We start from the raw sequence: 17,933 nt of genomic DNA, 5'->3' as shown, positions 1-17,933 counted from the left end.
GAGGCTCTGGTTCCACCGAGGTCCTTCCCGACCAGTTCAGGGAGAGCGTGACGTTGTGTGAGGTAGAAACACAGAGCAGTGAAGCCGGAGACTGCAGCACAGAGCCAGTGAAGACACTGAGTTAAGCCTTTTATTAAATATTATTAAACTATAAATTGTTAATAATCTTAAAATGAGTTTTTCTTAATTATTTTTTGTTTGGCTGTATTTTAATCCATTGTTATCACCTGACTGATGGTCCCAGACCAACTAATAACCACTGCAACAGTTCCATTGTATTGTACAAGTTTTCATTCACAAAGCTGTGGGTTTCAGTGTAGAAATAAATGTATTCTTCTGGTTACATTTCTGCTGTTTGTCTGTTGGCTGTTTGTTTATTTAAGTTCAGTAGATGGAGATCGGTGAGCTGAAAAAGTCCCATAAAGGCAAAAAAATTATGATAATGTGGACTTGGAGCATATGAATATTTTACTTCTTTTTATGCACAAATTCTGGTTCATTGTTGTTTTTCTTGTGTTTGTTTGTTTGTTTTTGCAAACAACGCTGTAATATATAAGAGTCATTCATATAACTCAGTTTGAATTGCTGCTGAAAGGTTTACTTTTCAAAAGAAACCTTTCCATTTTAAAGTTTGTTACATCAGTCTTCAGACAGAAGAGCTGAAAAAGTATAGTTTTATTCCTCTACATGAGAACCAAAAGCAGCATTCCTGAAGCGTAATGTTAGCCAGATTCATCCAGATAGAAACCAGTTTTGAGGTGTGCTTGGGACCCAAATATGTCCAAGTTTTGACTTTTCAGCTGTTTGTTTGAGGTGAAGTTGAACACTTTTGGAGGTAGTCCTTCATTATTCATCTACTGTACAATGCACCAGAACCACAGCATGATGCTACCACCACCATGTTTGACAGCTGGTTCAGTGTTCTTGGTTTGAAAACCTCACCTTGACTCCTCCAAACATACTTCTTGTTATTGGGATGAAACAGCTAAATCTTTTTCTTGTCTGACCATAAAACCTTTCTCTAGAAGGCATTTGGCTCATCCATGTGGACAGCAACAAGTCAATCAAACATAAAGTTGTGACTTTTGGAGCCAGAGCTTCTTTTTTGGTGGAGACCCTCTCAGTCCCAGTTGGTTTAAATCTGTCTTCACTGTGGACAGAAACACTGGTGTTCCAGCAGCTTCCAGTTCATGGCAGGCTTCAGCTTCAGTGGTTCCTGGCTGTTACTGAACACCTTAACCAGATTTTACTGGTTAGAAAACTTATTAGACTGAGGTGTGGGTTTGGCCTTGTCTGTGTTTAATAAGCAGATCACAGTACCAAGGAGGAGACTGATAACAAGGGGGTTTTGAGAAGATTAGGAGGGTTTTGCACTCAGAGAAAGAGAAAGTCCCCTAGGGGGCACAAGCTGCCAAAACTAATAGTCTGCTCAGCCTTTAGAGATTCGTCACCTCCATGTCTGCATCTTCCTTCCTGTATTTACCAAACAAATAATTAAATCAAGGTGTATCAAAGGCACACAGCGTCTCATTGGACAGAAACAGTATGAAGAGAATTGGGCCAAAACAGGTCAATAATTACTTTAAAGTCCATGGATCATAGCTTTTTTTGTTTGTTTGTTTTGTTTTTCCTTTTGTTTTCTTTACACATTTGACATTTATAGGGTTTTCAGGGATGTAGAGCACAATAGTAATATTTATGTCCACGCTTCATATGATGAAGCTAACATGACTGAATTTCTAATGAAGCAGTTCTCACTTGTAACTTTCTGTTTTTGTTGTAAGAAAACAAAAAGTAGCTTGAAATTCTAACAGATAAGCAGCCCATTAAGGCTAAATTTTATTTGTGGTCACTTTCAAAGCACAGCATCATTCTGTTTTAATAAAGACCTGATACTCAAGCACAATTTCATCTGAACAAACCTCCACACACGCACATTAATGACAAGGTCTGTGCTGTTCTTTAGGCTATACTGACATGTGTGATGATCAAAACCAAAAGTTAGGAATCACAATGTCTTAAGGTTTGTCTCCAGGCTGCAACCAGAACACTTTTCTCCTTTTTGCTTTCAGTAAATGTTGTTTAATGAATGTGCTACCCTATTCAGTGGTTAGGCTAAAAATTCATCAGTTAATTTTGATGAACTAGTATTCAGTGGAAAGATTGAGTTTGTTACTGCGTCACTATTGAGAGGCACACTATGCATGACTTCAGATGTTACTGGGGTTAGAAGAGCATGAGCTGATGTATCAAATCAGCTGATATTTGGTATATAGGTACTTCAAAACATTAACCTAAATCAGTTTATTAAAAAAATTCCTGTGTGTCTATTTTCTTTCTGCCTAATTTGTAAACACTTCCAAAAATAGAACATTTTTATTCTTTCCCCACCTCTTCTTGTCATTATTCCTTTGAAAACATGAGCAGCCTCTCTGTGAACAGGCAGGTTTGGAGAGTCCTTAAGAGGATTGAGTCAGACTGTGGAAAGACAGCAAAACCAAGCCTATGGACTACAAGCTGAGGATGGTTTCTTAATCTTGATCTTTACTCACCCCCCATTACCAAGCCTGACTATTCATTTTAAGGTTAAATGAACCAAAGATCAAAAACCCAAGCCTTTAAAGATTAAATAACACATATATCCTTTATTTCCCCATTTATTTTAATAACTCTCCATTTCCAGCTGTTTGTCACTCCAACTTGTATTATTTTCCAGCAATCTGTATTTATCCTGTCAGGTGAAGATGTTTGTTTTGATTTAATGCATTCATAAGCAACGGTCCCTCTGAGACAGATACAGGGAGTGTTGGAAATCCTCTGTAAACTGAAACCTGCAGAGGGATCTGAGAGCTCTCAGCTTACGTCTCCTCTCCCTCCCTGACCTGAAAGCAGACTAAACTTATGGCCTCTTTTCATCCACTCAGGAGGCTTAAGTGCTTCACTGACACTATGATCCATTTACAAGGTAACACACAGTCCTAACGGCCGTGGTTAACTCAGTGACTTTAAGGATGTTTGATATTTATCTTACCTTTAAAGGGAATTATGCGTTTTTATGTCTGCTTTCTGGCTTTTCAAGAAAAGCTACTCAACATAATATTGAGAAGGGGGTTGGAGAGGGGTAAGGTTATTAGTCATCCTTTCTGTTTTATGAAATGCTAATGTTAAAATCACAACTAATTCCATTGATCACTTTTGTGGACACCATACGTGGTTGTCTCTCTTCACCTGTTATGGGTCAAATGTTCTAAGATTGGAGGTCGTGGACACAAAGTAAAGCCTCTGATCTGCTGCAGCTTGAGACTATTTGAGAAAGGATTAGCTAATATTATCCTTGGTTTATCGTACTGAACTTGGCCTACACATCATTATAGTAGGAGTCTTGCCGTCAAGAGCCCAAAAGGTGGGGCAATCATATAGCATACAGCACAAACACTGATTTGAAAATGTACGAGACGGTCAATTGATGAGTCTTCACAGGTTTGGTGACATTCGTTAAAGATGATGCTTTATTTGATTAAATTAAATAATTTATCTCTATGTGCTGGTCCTTTATGAGCAGTGTCCCTGCTCAGAGTCAGATTTATGACCAGTCCTGGTTTTAATTGACTCTCTCATCAGTTTTTTACTTGACTCCTGAAATAGCGCCATCAAATACCACAGAAAAAAAGAAAACAATTCTACATTAAAAAAAAGAAATTGGTCCATTGGTCTACGTTCCTACCCTTGCCTATGGTCATGAAGTTTGGGTAGTGATTGAAGGAATAAGATCACTGATAAAAAGGGGTCAAAATCAGTTTTCTCTGCAGGGTATTTGGGTTCTCCCTTAGAGATAGGGTGAGAAGTGATGGTTCGGGCATCTGGTAAGGATGCCCCATGAACGCCTCCCTAGGGAGGTGTTCAAGGATTCCAGGTTATTTCAAATAATTCAAATGAGCCTAATTTTTTTTTCCAGTTTATTAAAATGAAGGATCTCTCAAAACTAGCTTGTATGTATAGATGAAGCTGCAGATTTCTAATTCAGCAGCCGTTAAGCTATTAAGTCCTTTTTCAGCAGGAGAGAGAGCAAGTAAAGTATGCCGTCCTTTCCAGTCACATTAGACAACATAAGAAAAGTTGAAAACCAGAATCTCTTCATGTGTGAGGATTTTGCTGTCGCCTGTTGGCATCTTTCACACAGACGGGACACTGTGTGAGATTTCTTTGCTTTAGTGTAATGAGCTTGAAGAAGAATCCGTCATTGCATGAAACTGTGCCGAGCACAGACTGAAGATCTGTGTGCCCTCTTCAAAACCTCCCCCCAAACTTCCTCAGAAGTCAACAGTCCCAAATATGTCTCCCATACAGTTTTTAACACAGTGAAAGGATTGAAAGGTTAAAGATATTTAAATATGTGGAAGAGATTGCCTCTCTTATCAAGGGGAGCGTCTGCAGGAACACTTCAAAATCTAAGGGGTTAGGAAGAGCTGGAAGTTCTGGGGCTGAGCTTGTCGAGCTTGAAGGTATCTGAAAAATGTTCTTTAGGGAGAGAAAACTCATTTGTTAGCTGTTGAAAAGAAGCAAAAATAGAATCAATATACAAATCTCTCCAGGTTTTTATACCTAACCTAGCCCATATAGAGTAAGTGTTATCAAATAAAGATGGAGGAAAAATTTGATTCCTTGCGAGTGGAGCCCCTACAGATTGTTTGCAGCCAAAAAGCCAAAATGGTGTCTAAATGCTTGTCTGTTTACCTATGCAGACTATGGACAAACTAATGTTGCTCAATCATTTGACTCAAGCTTTCTCGTGGTTTTCAGAGTCTGCAGAGTGCTTTGTTTACAATGCGTGTAACACATTTCAGAAATGCATATCAATAAAAATTAATGGAGTAAAACTCTTTCAAGCTGCATCATCTAATATAGTTCAGGAAACAGTCTTTTTACATTTGATTTCATAATTTGCATTGAACACCTTTAATCAGTTGCAGGCATACATCCAATGATCATTTCCTAAATGTTTCGACAAAATCCATCCAGTGGTCCATGAGATGTTTTGGTAACAGACAGACATGAGGAAAAAAACATCATTGTCTCCTTTTACTCAAATCTTAAATATATCAATGCCTCCAAATAAAGATTTGTGTTGAAATCTTTTACCATATATAGACTAAATTATTGTAATATAAATATGCTAATATAATTTGGAGGAGATCTTTTTGAAATGTTAGGGTAGTTCTTGTGATTAAGTTGCCACTGATGAATGATAGTAAATGATGAGAGCGTGTGGGGAGATAAAGAAGCAGAGAGAATAAACTCCCTGAGGTCCCTGCTCTGTCGACAGGGAGGAGGAGAAACACACTTTGTCGAACCTTTTCTGAGGTGAAACCTACAGTATAAAGCAGTGATACTCTTGTATTCAGCTAAAAATACATCTCTAATTCCATTGCAAATGTTTGCTTGTCCTGTGAGAGCACATTACGGTTTTATTTGATATTCTTAGAATGACAACCACAACCGAAGCCAACTTTATAATCAGTGGTCACAATTTTTGATTCGCTACTCCTCCGGCAGCTTTAGAAAACACCCAACAAAAATTACATCAAAACATGCAGCTCAGTCAAAAATAATGTGTTTGATGACTTTTAGTGGCAGTATACTTCGTGGTGGACAATTTACAAAAACTGAAAATTGTCCTAAAACTCAGCGGTCTTTGAGCCGCCACACCTCAGGATTACTTCACATAAAAAACTTAATTTAAATGTTTAATAGGTCACAGAAAAATGGATTTTACATGTCTGAACTGATAGCTTTAACTTTTTGTAAACACAATTGTTGTTTACGTGTTGTGATTTTTCTTCAAATTAATTTTTTCACAAAATTTTCATCTTGTCACACAATCGGTTAATCTGTCTAAACGACCCCAAGATTTTCCAAACTCTTCCTGTGTTCACAATCTTTACACTTGTTTTGTAGTTTGTCCATCAAAATGTAGGCTTTTTTGTCTCCTCTCTCCCAGGGCGTCTCTTACTGCTGTAAGATTTATGGTTTTCTCTCGAATCCCCCCAGAGTGCAGAAAGCGCACATCCAAACTCTCATTGAGTTCCTCTATATCTGAGCTCAGAATTTTCTTCTCAAATCTTTTTAACTTGTCATATTTTCTACAAAAAAAAAAACAAAAAAAACAAACAAAACAAACACTGTAGTCACATAAAACTTGACATGTTTGATGACCATCTGCTTCTGCCTCTTTCTGTTCAGGACTTTTTTCAATATAACTTATATTTTTCACATTGAGACTACTTATCTGTGGCTTAATTTCTTCTGTGTTACCGTCTTTTTTTATGTGCTGTCAGGGAGTGAGAGACATAAGTGTGTGGTTACCATGGTGACCCTAATAAGAAACTAGCAGCAGCTTTCTTTTGATCTTTGCTCTGTTTCCACAAGATCTTCCACAGTTTATGCATTAAGACACTGGCATTTTGTCAACTTAGATCATCATAAAAAGAAGTCCCAAATTACTGTTGGGCTTTACAGAAGAAAGCTGATGGATGTTGGAGTTTTGTTCACTGGCACCTTTTAAAATTTCTTCAGAAAACATGTAGTTGTTTCTCACTGATTCTAGAGTTTTGTTCTTTGACTTGTGATCACAACCTGCACCTCGCTGGATAATCAACAGAACCCAGTGGACCACGGTTAGACGTTTGAAGACCATAAATAAATATAGATGGCCTCAAAGCCTCTTACGACAGAGCCCGCTTACGATTCCCTTTCCGTGCACAGCATCCTTGAATAGACTACACAAAGATCCTTAAGCCAAAAATCCCTCCTTGGTATTTAATTCTAAATGAGTAATTACTGGGTGTGTCAGTGTGTCTTTGGTTTGCAGGTAGGCTGCGTGACAGAGCTCATTTGCACACTGGCTTTAGAGGGAAGTGCACTCTCCCACAGAACCACAGATTCTGAAGGTGAGTGGGCATCCTTAGGAAGCCGCTGAAGAACCCAGTCACGTAGGGGGGAAAGACCACAAACAGCCGCCAAGATGTGTGACATGGGGGGTTTGGATAACCTGGTGGCCAACACGGCCTACCTGAAAGCCCAGAGTGGGGATGACAAAGAGATGAAAAAGCGTCGTCGCAGCTTGGCTCTCCCTAAACCGGACCAATGTGCTGCTCTCAGAGATTCCATTGAAAAGGACTTTACATCACTTTGTGAAAGGCAGCCTATAGGGAAAAAGTTATTTCGTGAATTCTTGGCAAGTAACCCCGAGTTCATGCTCGCTGCTGAGTTCCTGGATGAGTTGAACGACTGGGATCTGGCTGAAAGTGGAGACAAAGACAAGGCACGCCAAAACATCATGAACAAGTACTGCAAAGCTGACTCAAAGTCCTTCCTGGCCTTCCTCTCGGGGGAGGCTGCTGAAAAATGCAAGTCTGTCACAGACGCCAACTTTGAGGAAGTGATGAAAAACAAAGTCCAGGAAGGTGTGAGAGAGTTTCTGAAAGGCAAACCATACACAGAATACCAGACCAGCCCATTCTTTGACAAGTTCCTGCAATGGAAAGAGTACGAGAAACAGCCCATCACCGAGAAATACTTCTACGAGTTCAGAACTCTGGGAAAAGGAGGCTTTGGAGAGGTAAGCATGGAAATCAAATATTTGTTGCAGAAAATATTCCTTCAACACTGACTCAGGTGCAGTTGTCACGTTAGATACCCTAGTGATAATTATACCATATAAAGTCATGTTGGCAAAATTACATTCCTTGTTTTAAAATATTTTTTTATTGAACAATTAAAAAACATAATCATCACTTTCTATTTTTACCCCCTCCCCATAGAAAACACTAAACACCATAACCCTCCCAAAAAACAGCCTTCAACCGTTGCACCAAAATGGGTATACATTTGAAAAAGTAGTCTTTAAATGTCAATATTTGGTAAAAGAAAAACAGGACGTTCAATATTATACATGTATATTATTCCTCTGAGATTGAGATAAGAGAGAGATCCACCTTCTTGATTTGATCCAAGATAGGTTGCCAGATATCAAAAAGTTTGTAGGCACAGCTTCTTGTAGCATATCTTATTTTTTCTATAGTCAAACTGTGTAAGAGGTCAATAAGCCACAGTTTGGAAGATGGAGGGGACTTTTCTTTCCATTTAAGCAATATCTGCCTTTGCACTAGAAGAGTAGTAAAAGCTATAAGGATTTTGTTATGTTGATTAAGGTGAGACAGCTGTGGCACAATGCCAAATACAGAGAGTATGACATTGGGTTCCACAAAGATCCCCATCGTGTTGGAGATGCAAAATTACATTCCTGAAAAACATTTCAGTGTAGAGATGTGGTTGCATTTCAGTATGAGAAATTGAATTCACCTCATTGTCTGACAAAAAGTACACATCTTATTTTATTGTTGCACAATCAGAGGACTGAATATAAAAAGGACGAATATTGAAAGTAGCATTCATTGAAAGAAAGTATACATTCCTTTTATATATATTTTAAAGGAATGTATATATATATATATATATATATATATATATATATATATATATATATTGAAGGAATGTATATTGGCCCAATGTCTTGCATGTCAGTATTTGAGTTATAGGTGTTTTTGTATTGGCTAATTACCTGTAGTGGTCATCTTGAATCAGGTTGACTTCAAAAGTAATAAATTGTAGATATACGTTCAATAATTATATTATTTTGCTAACAGACAGACACACAAACACACAAGCAATCATATGATTGTAGCAGGCAATACCAAGCTAGAATTTGCCTTGAAACAAATGTTTTGAGCTCATCTTGTTGCTTCTTAGCATAACATGCGAATGCAGAGGCTCTGCAAGTGAGCCCTGAGGGATCTCTTGAGTAGTGAATGAAACATTTAACCATCAGCTTGAGAAGCCTGTAAAAATACTGAGCATTTTTTAAAATTAAAAGTAAAATTAAAGGTTGTTGCTCCTAATGCAGTTTAGATATTATGTGTTTTTTGTCTGTGGGAACCTGTCCATGTTGATGTAGAAGGAAGGATAAGCATTCATTAAAGATGTGAAAGACAAGTGTCCAACTGGATCTCTTAGATCTACTGGTGAGGGTCATGTTTAGTGGACTTCACCTTTTACATCTGTTCTTTCAGTGACTTTGTGTAAATTAAATAAACAACACTTTTATTAAATTGATTCTGGTCATTTTTATCAGTGCAGTGACAGTTCCTGTGCTGTCTTCAGGACTGTTAGACTGATACCAGAAGGCACAGATTTGAAGGAGACCTGAGTCCATCTGAGATAAAGAAACCCCTGTATTTACTATATTTATTAAACAATCTGTTTTGGGTTTTTTTGTAGGTTTGTGCTGTGCAGGTGAAGAACACAGGCCAGATGTACGCCTGCAAGAAGTTGTGTAAAAAGCGACTGAAGAAGAAGGGTGGTGAGAAGATGGCCCTGTTGGAGAAGCAGATCTTGGAGAAAGTTAACAGCCTGTTTCTGGTCAACTTGGCTTATGCGTATGACTCCAAGTCCCACCTGTGCCTTGTCATGACCCTGATGAACGGAGGAGACCTCAAGTACCATATTTACAACATAGGCTATGATGGCAAAGGTGTAAACAAAGGCATTGAGATGAAACGCATCATCCACTACACGGCACAGATTGCCACCGGCCTCCTGCATCTGCACGCCATGGATATTGTATATCGTGACATGAAGCCTGAGAATGTGTTGTTGGATAGCCAGGGCCAGTGCCGACTTTCCGATTTGGGTCTGGCCATACAGATCCCTGAGGGGAAGACCGTGACCCAAATGGTGAGTAGATGGACACATTGGAAAAAGTTTGCTTCTGAAAACCCATGAAGAACACTAGATTTTACATTCAAACTGATTTTACATTTTACAATTCAAAATAAAATCAAATTTGTTCCCTATTACAAAAAACAAACAAGGCCTTGATTATAATCAATATGTGGTTGATTTTCTCAGTTTATCATCTTAAAACTGAATCAAATGTGATGGGACGCTGATCTCAGGCTGCAAACAAACTGTCACCCCTGTGTAGGTTTTTCATTATAAATCCGGACAGGGATTATTGGTTTGTTTAAAGATCTCTGCAAGCATTGAATCCATTATATAACTAAATTGATCCTATTGCAGTCAGAACTTAGATTGGCCTCCATCTTGTCCCGGGCATTGTTAGAGAAAGACGATGCCTGCTTTCTCTTAGAGACAGCCGCTGCTAAGAGACACCAAGTTTCCCTTTAAGCACCTTGATGACCGACATTCAGCTGTTTCTGTTAGCATCGGAGAACCACCTCATCTGTGTTTGACCTGACAAATGTGAAAAAGAAAAGTTTGACAGAATAAGATGACCAACTTCTGAAAATTACTATAAAGTTGTCATGTTCTGACAAGAAAATGTGCCATTCAATGACTGCAGCTTAGTGAATTTATGGACAGAGTAGTCTTGGATGACCTGATGTGTCTTTTCTTGTTGTCTTGCAAAATACAGATCTCATATTTCATGACACCATCGTTATGACCAAAATATAAAGAATTTTGCAGCAGGTTTTCTTTAGGACTTACTTGCAGGAGCAAAGAGTAAGCTCTCGGCTCTATGAAAGTCCACTAAGCTCATTATCAGCACTCCAATGCTCCCCAACCAGCCAAAGTGACTGGGCTAACCTGTTATAGGCAAGGCTGGCCTTGGTCCCATAATCCTCTTAAAGGGTATTATACAAGTCTGTCCCTGATTAGCTCCACAGACTCAGGTAAAACTTACATTGCATATATGTAGACGTGATAGTTTGCAAACAATTTTCTCCTCGATGACAGATGTTTGGAGATTCGTTCTTGATTTAGAGTGAAACATGCTGTCCTGACAGCTGGACAGATTGTTGTTAAAATTACAAAATTTCCAATTAATCTACATGCCAGCCACAGATGTGCATCTGTTACATCTCAGGTCTGAGTAGAGGGCAGATATAGAGGTGCTAAAGAGGTTCAGTAATCCCAATCCTAATACAGGACAATGATGTGGTATTAACCTGCATGTCTTTGTACTGTGGGATGATCACACAAAGTTACAAGTCAACAGGACTTCTTGGAGCTGATAGTAAATGTCCAAAAGGCTGAGAGACTCATAAAGGACTCTGCAGCTGATTATTCTTTTGACTGCAACAGCAAATAGAAATAGTTGCATCACCTGAGCTTTGGCTGTCATAAATGTGTTTGGGTGTTTGGATGTATTTCTGCTCGTGGTCACAGCATCCAGAAATGGCCCAGCCTTATATAAGAGCCAGTCAGTGTGCAGACACACACAGCTCTTGACAGCTAGTAGGCTTAGCATTAGGATTAAGCTCCTGGTTTAAGGCTATCTGTAGGGTCACTCAGGGAAAGGGAAAAAGAAAGACGGTGGATGGGTTGGTGGTGGTGGTGGTGGTGGGGGGGACTACAAAGACAGATAAAAGGGAAAGTAAGAATTAAAAGCTATTTTTAGTTCACCTTTTCTTTCAAAGAGTGAAGTTTCCCAGTTGAAAACAATCCATACTTTTGAAAGTATGATGACTACAAAAAAATAGACTTTAATTAGAAAATTTATTAATGTCTCTTCATGGCCTCCAATAATGTTGTGGTATTTTCTCTTTGCTATGAAACAAAGGACTCATAGGTTAACAGCTTACTGGAATCTTTATTGTATACTGTAACAGTTGCTTAATAGTTAAGTGTTTTACATGGTGGGGCAGTTTTGCATTAGGAACCTCCTCCTTCTACAGTATAAATACCTAGACTTATGTTTTCTTCATACACCTTTCTGATTGGTCTAATACAATGATCACAACCTTGTTCATACACATGGTTTACACAGATAAACTTGTTTTCATGATGTTGGCAGACATTTTGGCTCCGAACAAGATATATCTGGGACATTGTGACATTGCTTTTCACTCTAGTGCATCCTAACATTATAAACAGGCCCCCTCTCTTCAGAGAAATGGACAATAACAGCTTAATTATTCAAACTTAATGATGTTTCAGTTTTGTTTTTATTTATTCAGACCTCTCCGTTCTGTTTTTAATCTCTCACCCCTCATCTCCTTTGTCCAGGCTGGTACAGGAGCATACATGGCCCCTGAGATCCTGTCCAAAACTCCATACCGGACATCAGTGGACTGGTGGGCCCTGGGCTGCAGTATCTATGAGATGGTGGCTGGATACACACCTTTCAAAGGCCCTGAGACCAAAAAGGAGAAGGTGGAGAAAGAAGAAGTACAGCGCCGGATTCTCAACGAGGAGCCGAAGTGGGAGCACAAGTGCTTCGATGCTTCCACCAAGGATATCATCGAACAGTTCCTCAAGAAAAAAATTGACGAGCGCCTGGGCATGAAGTAAGAGAAGCTTCTTTTAGTTTGTGCGTAGACTTTTTGTATCATATTGTGTCACTGTAGACTGGAGAAATCTGTTTTATGTGATGGATGGGGCAGTTTGACCTCTACCTCCATGAAGAAATCTAAACCTTTAAGCCAGCTGGGTGGAGGCAAGTGGCCTTTTTGCCATTTTGAATCTCAACGTCCCAGTGGGACGCATGGGAACGTTTCTTGTGAATATGCAAGAATTTTTTAATCACTTCAGTCTTTCATTGACACAGAAATGGCATTTTAGGAGCCCAAAATTGTATTTTTTAAAAACTGGCATCCCACTGAAAAAAATCTTGTGTTTTCATGTAGACAATCAATACACAACTTTTTGAAAATGGTGACATCACAGACATACCTCTAATCCATGATTCAAGGGTATCCTCTTCTTCTGTTGTGTTTACATTTTGCACCCTGTGTGTAAACTTTATGGGGCTTGCTGCATGCCTTGGTTTCTGGTTTTAGTGTACAGTTCTTTCATGGCAGCATTACAGCACCACACATTGGCCGGGCATAGTTACTGCAGTGTTTTCGTTAGTTTTGGGTCATTTTTGGTGTTTCCGAGGACATTTCCTAAAATGGTGCCATCTTTGCAAGGAAAAACTGTGTTTCTGTGTGGGCAAGGCCTAAGATCCATTTTTGATCTTTTCAACAGGAACAACATTGAGGATCCAAGGAAGCACGAGTGGTTCAAGACCATCAACTTTCCCCGTCTAGAGGCAGGGCTGGTGGAGCCTCCCTGGGTCCCCAAACCCAATGTGGTCTACGCCAAGGACACAGGTGACATTGCAGAGTTCTCCGATGTCAAGGGCATCACGTTTGATGCCAAGGACGATAAATTCTTTAAGGAGTTCAACACAGGAGCTGTGCCCATCCAGTGGCAGCAGGAGATGATCGATACAGGACTATATGATGAGCTCAATGATCCCAACAGGAAAGAAGGAGGTTTTGACGATGACAAGAAGTCTGGCACGTGTATAATGCTGTGAGCAGGTACATGTTCGCCATGTAACAACAAATCAAACTCAACTATTTGTTTTCTCTGTCTCAAGCACAATAACATTGATTTAAAAAAGGGATCATGTTTCAGGAGATGTGAGCATCTTTGTTGGGACAGACGTAGCATCTCTCCTTTGTAAGGATGCTCATCGTTTAGAGATCAGCTGCTCTTGAGGTGAGGTTCAGTAAAATATGAAAGGTCTGATGATGTATTTTACACGTGGTTCCTGATTCACAGCTTTTCTCAAAGACATGCAGGTTTAAAGTTGTAGCCACTTTGAATATGACTGCTAGCAGTAAGCTTTTCACTGGTAATGCTAGTGTTAGAGAAGTACGCTGTGGGCCAGAAATACAGTTTAATAGTACGACAGAACTGTCAAAGACATTAAAGTGGGGTTTGGTTGATTGTTGTTTAGTCATTGTTGTTAAATTTAGAATTGTAACCAAACTGGGAAAAAACACACATTTAAAAATTTGACGCTTTTTCTTGACTTCAAAATTTTGTTTGCGCTGGTCAGTTGTGGAATTTTGCAGCATTTTATGTAATTATTGCCACCATTAAGCCACACTGTTTCTATGATGAAAAGTGCTTTTAAATGACACTTGGCAGAGAAATTTCTAGTTTACTGGTGTGATCCTAGACCTTATGGTTATGAATGATCACAACAATTACATCTAGGTGGTCATTCATCCGCCTGACACGTTACCTTTACACCACCACAGGAAAAGAAATTGTTTGTATTATACATAAATAATTAAGTCTAAATCTATGCAGAAAAAAATGATGCTAGTAATTTAAAGTTTAGTAAGATTTTACATACAAAATAAAAAAAAATTAAAAACTTTCGTCTTTTGAGTTGGTGCTTTGAGACTCAACATATCAACATAGAGGCGAATGAATACTTAAAGGGATATTTTGGCCATTTTAAAGTGGGGTTTTGTTGAAGGGTTGTGAACAATTAATATAGTGTCAGCTGTGGATAGCACTTTGAACAACCCAGTTAAGAGCAAAAGAGTTTAATTCTGACAGGACAAACAAGCTAATAGCTAGTCTGAACCTTCATAAAAGAAATCTAGACATCTGATGGGAACCTGGAAGTTGAACCAGAACGGGACCAAGTTTTAAGCCCCGCCCTCTCTTCTTAAACCAATGAGACATTGCCCTTAATATAAAAATAAAAATCCACCTCAGATAATTTGTTTAAGTGTTGACTTGTTGATACACGAAGGTCTTGCTGCTGGAAGTTCAAATATTCATTTATCTAATAAATTTGGCTGTAATTAGTTATTTCATGATTGTGTGCGATGGATTTAAAGCCTCTACATAGTGTGCAGACTATGGTTCCAAAAACACATCATGTCACTGCCTGTAAAATTGGATCTTGTGACTTCAGTTCTCAACAACAGAAGAAAACAGGACATTATGTCTAGATTACATTTCTGGTCGATAGTCTGAATGCAGCCAACCCCAAAGTGATTACTGTTGTTTAAAAAAACAGCTCCAATCTCAGGACGTTCATTGAGGTTCATGATACCATTTCTTAGACCTTTACATCACCATCTGTTTCTCAGTACACAGCTCAAATCAAATTTTGTGCTCATTGAGCTCAAATAGCAGCGACAGCAGCTAGCTATAGCCAGGACCGCTTCTAGCAGGAGCTTTGAAGAGTAAAGTGGTTTTGAGACAAAATTCGGTCCCCACTGACTGTAGTGACAACCTAATAATGGGTTGTGGATCGACTTCCAAAGTGGCTTTTAATGTCTTAAAACAGCCCCAATCTTTAAAATCGCGTATCAGTTCATACTAAAGCTACTTTTAAAACCTTTACATCACTGTCAGTTTATTATTACATGGTTATGTTAGCAGAAATATTATGAAATTCCTGCTGGAAGGCTGCACTGTAAGTGCTACAGCCAGCAGCTGCTGCTGCCATTTGAACTTTCAAACATCCACAGAAATCCATGTTCAGAACCAAAGAATTTGAAATTGATGGCGGTATAAAGGTTTGAGATAACATTCACATGAACCGCTACAAAATTTTAGAAAATGGTGCTGTTTTAAGATGGCAGTGAGATACTGAGCTGCTTTCAGACTGGCTGTGAGCTCATCAATCCAAAGCGAGGCTGTTGAAATATCTCCAAGTTACGAGATATTATTAGGTCAAAACCTTTCTACAGAACATTACTTCAAAATGGTTAAAATATCCATTTAAGCCCTGGAAAGTTGGAGTAGTGATAAGTGCAGAAATAGCAGCTCTCTGCTGCACAGGATGGAGGATAGTTTAGAGGAGTTGGGCAATAAATTCCTGAACCAGGAATCCTATTTCCATTGCCCTAAAACACTGATAATCCAGGGTGAAAACCTCTTAGTTTGAGAAGGGAGAAAACTGTCCAAACTAACCAGATGCTAGAAAAAGATTCTGCAGTTTAATGTGGATTTTAAGATTTGGAATAGTTTAAACAAAAAAAAAAGTTGTTTTTTTCATCAATGTCTCAGGGTGTTTATGTTTTTAAGCTGACATGTGGGCAAAGTTGAGTTTTTACAAGTTATGTTGATTTAAATGTATGATCTTGTACTTGTAAATACAAAAGAAAAATATAGAAACCTTTGATGGAATTCTGACACATTGATGAATCTCGATTCAGTCTGAAGAAATTAAAGAAATGTCTTTTAAGAGTCTGTGTTCCTGTCCTTTGTCGCAGCCCCAAGGTTTAAGATTGTTCCACAGCGTCAGAGAACACTCCAGATTGAGGCCTGTTACGCATGTTCTCCTGGATATTTATAACCAGAAAGTGCTGCCCAGGACTCTGGAGTAAAACCTAAAAATATCAGCTGCATTAATCCTTCTCAAGATGTCCACTGCTGCCAGGCTCTGCTCCAGGCCTCTATAAATTGGCAAGTTTAACTCTTAGCAGATAAAGCGATAACCAGGGTTACTTTCACCATCTTGGCTTAAATCGGCTTCTTACTAGTACTAGTGTTAGTACAGGATGAAGAGCTACAGTTTGACTTTGTGTGTGTGTGTGTTAGGAGTAAAGTCCAAATGTCTTAGATTACAGCAAAGGTTGGCTATTTGCTTCTGAGTGACATTAAACCTCTTGGCATTTCTGAGCAAGCATTTTAAACATGTAATGGATAATCTGGTCATTTTTGAAGTGATGTTTGGTGAAATAGTTATCATTAGTACCTGATCAGCAGTGACATCAGTCATAGAGCACAAACAAAAGGGCAAAAGTCTTCATCTCCGCTAGACTAATGGCTAGCCAAACAAAGGCCTGTTTCTTTTGATCGTTTCCAGGTTTATGAAGCAACTACTGGTGTGAAACAACACTACACTAACTAATACTAAACCTCTACTTCTTTGAATAACACTGTTTGTTTAGTTTTGTTGTAGTTTTCTAGGCTGAATGTCCGGTTTTCTATGCACATTCACGTGTGCTGAGCGGCTGTGTCAGTGTGCAATTGTTTACTGAGCCCGCAGCGGTCTGACACATTCCCAGCCTCAGCACCATTGGCAGAAACACAGCCTACCTATGATCAGCACACGGTCCATTGGTGTGGAAACACGCACGTTGCTCAGTTAAAAACACAGCAACAAACCAAACAAATGGTGTCATGCAAAGTGTAGAGGTTTAATACCAAATGCACACCATGTAAATGTACTAATTTTTGTCTCTTCTTGTTTATAACATAAGGTAAGAGCTTAGAGGCCATTAAGGTGGATTCCTGCTCCAGATAAACCCCAGGAGATTATGCCACATTTAGCAGGACCTGCTGCTGACGGTGAAGGACAGAGCTGCTGTTGCCTCGGAGCTCCAGTGGAACCACACACATGGAAATGCTGTAAAATCACAATATTTAATTTTTTTTCTACTGACCTGATGTTCTGGGCTTGACACTCAGTTCAGTCTCTGATGGGTTTGGTTATCGACAGTAATTCAAATTAACATAATGCTATAAAAACTTTTAGTAAATACAAAAAAAACTAATAAACCTCACAAAGAATACTGCTGTTGGTTCACAATATTACAATGCTCATACAGCCAGTACATTACGCGTGCTTTTGTTGCTTTGTAACTTGTTTTTTAAATGTGGCTCTAAGGGGGTATAAAATATCTCAACACTAACAAATCATCAATTCCTAAGATGTTATTAATTTCTTTTTACTTTGATTTCAGAGACTTACTTTCTTATAATTTTGTATTGTGCTTTCCTTTGGAAATTGAGTGCTTTATTTTTACTCATTTCACTGTAACATGATGATTAATTTACTTTCTGAAAAAGTTGGGACGTTGTGTAAAATGTAAATAAAAACAGAATGTAATGCTCTGCAAGTCTTGGAAACTCATATTTCATTCACGTGATACACACACACGTGTATGTATTACATTTGATGTGTTTGTGACCCAAGCCCAGATAAATACAGGTGCTGGTCATAAAATTAGAATATCATGAAAAAGTAGATTGATTTCAGTAATTCCATTTAAAAAGTGAAACTTGTATATTATATTCATACATTACATACAAACTCATATATT

General features: G+C 38.7%; 1 protein-coding gene across 2 annotated transcripts; it reads left to right on the top strand.

Moving 5' to 3' along the window:
* The first annotated feature begins 6,859 nt into the window (after positions 1-6,859).
* grk7a (G protein-coupled receptor kinase 7a) lies at positions 6,860-17,680 on the top strand. Of its 2 annotated transcripts, XM_017430775.2 has the most exons (5): positions 6,860-7,618; positions 9,337-9,792; positions 12,088-12,368; positions 13,051-13,388; positions 17,091-17,680. In XM_017430775.2, the coding sequence occupies exons 1-4, from the start codon at positions 7,022-7,024 to the stop codon at positions 13,382-13,384; spliced, it is 1,668 nt and encodes a 555-aa protein (XP_017286264.1). In that variant the 5' UTR covers positions 6,860-7,021; the 3' UTR covers positions 13,385-13,388; positions 17,091-17,680. The 2 variants fall into 2 exon arrangements, with proteins under 2 accessions (XP_017286264.1, XP_017286262.1); XM_017430773.2 differs by lacking the exon at positions 17,091-17,680 and having other exon boundaries at positions 13,051-15,901.
* Positions 17,681-17,933: the final 253 nt, after the last annotated feature.

The sequence above is a fragment of the Kryptolebias marmoratus genome, linkage group LG20 (genome assembly GCF_001649575.2).
Source record: "Kryptolebias marmoratus isolate JLee-2015 linkage group LG20, ASM164957v2, whole genome shotgun sequence".
Taxonomy (NCBI): domain Eukaryota; kingdom Metazoa; phylum Chordata; class Actinopteri; order Cyprinodontiformes; family Rivulidae; genus Kryptolebias; species Kryptolebias marmoratus.
The sequence above is the reverse complement of the archived record's forward strand: the minus strand, read 5'-3'. Positions and strand labels throughout refer to the sequence as shown.

Coding starts and splice junctions, on each gene's coding strand:
- grk7a (XM_017430775.2), top strand. CDS start 7,022: ATGTGTGACATGGGGGGTTTGGATAACCTGGTGGCCAACACGGCCTAC. Junction 7,619..9,336: donor GAAAAGGAGGCTTTGGAGAG/GTAAGCATGGAA, acceptor GTTTTTTTGTAG/GTTTGTGCTGTGCAGGTGAA. Junction 9,793..12,087: donor GGAAGACCGTGACCCAAATG/GTGAGTAGATGG, acceptor TCCTTTGTCCAG/GCTGGTACAGGAGCATACAT.